The 2,046-nt window shown below is 51.7% G+C and overlaps 1 protein-coding gene across 1 annotated transcript in view; it reads left to right on the forward strand.

Moving 5' to 3' along the window:
• Dpep1 (dipeptidase 1) overlaps positions 1-844 on the forward strand; it is a 20,903-nt gene extending 20,059 nt beyond the window's left edge. Inside the window, 2 exon segments of the mRNA XM_038312525.2 lie at positions 41-116; positions 297-844. Of these exon segments, the coding sequence (XP_038168453.1) occupies positions 41-116; positions 297-675 (455 nt within the window). The 3' untranslated portion in view covers positions 676-844.
• The last annotated feature ends 1,202 nt before the right edge of the window (positions 845-2,046 follow it).

Genomic DNA, 2,046 nt, shown 5'->3' on the forward strand with positions numbered 1-2,046 from the left:
GAGGGCCTCGCTTAAGACCCACACCTGCTACTCCCTACAGACCACCTGGACTACATCAAGAAGGTGGCAGGCGCTGAGGCTGTGGGCCTTGGAGGGGACTATGATGGCGTTACAGAGTAAGAGCAACATCTTGTTTTCTGATGGAGTTATGATCCTACTGACGTGTGCTGATGGGACGGGAGGGAGAGTGTCCTTAGTACAGCGCAGGGCATTTTGCTGCAAGCCTGCTCTTCTGGCCTTCGTATGCCTGGAGAGTGTCCTGTCTGCAATGCCTGGGACTCTTGGTCTTGGTGTAGGCTTCCTGAGGGACTGGAGGATGTTTCCAAGTACCCGGATCTGATAGCGGAGCTTCTCAGGAGGAACTGGACAGAGGCGGAAGTCAGAGGTGTACTATCTGAAAACCTGCTGCGGGTCTTCTCTGAAGTGGAACTGGTGAGAGAAAGGGGCCATTTGGGTTCCTGCCCTTTGCCCACCCAGGCAGGCTGCCTAACTTGGGTCTGTCTCCAGGCAAGCGATAACATGCAAGTTCCGGAGGAAGAGCCTATCCAGCTGGGTGAGCTGGGTGGATCCTGCAGGACGGATTATGGCTACTCACAAGCCCCCAGCATCCATCTCCAGATAGGGGCTCTGCTGGCCTTCCTGCTTCCCTTGCTCTTCAGTCTGAATCTTCTGTGACATCCTAAGGACCAGCACCTCTTTCAGTGCTCTCAGAGCTCAGGGAAGACTAGACAACCCAAGATCCCATGTTGTCCATGCAAAAACACACCCTCTCCCAAACAAGCAGTGTGCTAACCTGGGGACAGTTCAAGACACATGCACGCAATAAATGCCATGGTCCCTTTAAGTGCAGAGTCTGTATGTTGTCAGTACCCCAGCCCTGGGAGGGACTTCCAAGCATCTGGAGAGGAGATTTTGAGAATGGTCCCATGTGAACAGGGACACAGGAACAGCAGAGTTCTTGGAGGGGAGGCCTAGAAGGAACCCAGATGTCTGCAAAACATCTGACATGGGCATTGGCTAGTTTAAAAAACCATGGTCCAGGTTTCAGTGGCTACCTCCCCCCAGCACTAACCCATGTACATAACACCCCTACAACATGGACCCATGTGCACACAGCCATACACATATCATACAGCCACTCAGAAGCACATATATGTCACACATGGGACATGTACTCTGATAAACACCATATGAGAGTCACACATAAACCCATGTTTATCTGGGTTCTGCAATGCTGGGAAGGGAGCCAGGAAATCTGAATTTGGTCTAGCCTCTCTAAGGCTCTCACTCAGCTAACAGCAGGTCTTTCCAGATTCACAGAGACAGAGGTGGTCTCGCATGACTGCTAGCAAAACAGGGGATCAGGCCTTCCAATGAGGACATTCAAGGATGAGTCTCGTGAATAACCTTGTGAGGGACAGCATGGAGCAGTCCTGCTGAGTGGCCAAGGACTCCTTTCTGGTCCATACTGCTGAGACACTCCTCATGGACACGGGCAAGGACTTCTTTGTCGAGAGCCTGTCCCTACCTGCTCTGAGAGGTACCCACAAAGGGTGAAGGATATCACTGCCTGAGTATATGAAGCCCCATGGCCATATGTCTCTGTCCCTTTCAGATCTACCTTCCCTGAAAAAGAGCTAGGTAGATGATAGCCACAGCCCATAGGGCTGACCACAGGGCCATCCACCTGGCCTTAAAGTTTTCACTTTTTGAAATAAGCACTCATGCATGGTGGTCCTCCAACTTACTGTGCAACCATGGAATGAACTTCTGAATCTCCTGCCTTCACCTTGCAAGTCCTTCAATGACAGGTACAGACCACCTCACTTGGTTTATATAGTGCTGAGGATCACTCCTGGACTTGGTGCATGCTAGGCAAACATGCTACCAACTGGCCCCAGCCTCCGGTTGGCTTTTAGAATGCTTCATGTGCCAGGCTACCAAGGAATGCAATGATAGGGGCCTGCCCACACCCAGGTCTGTAGATGTTAGCACAGAACGAGAGTTGGTCATGGTCCCTGTGTCTGTCACACCATGTCCACCAAG

Source organism: Arvicola amphibius, chromosome 15, assembly GCF_903992535.2.
Source record: "Arvicola amphibius chromosome 15, mArvAmp1.2, whole genome shotgun sequence".
Classification (NCBI taxonomy): Eukaryota; Metazoa; Chordata; class Mammalia; order Rodentia; family Cricetidae; genus Arvicola; species Arvicola amphibius.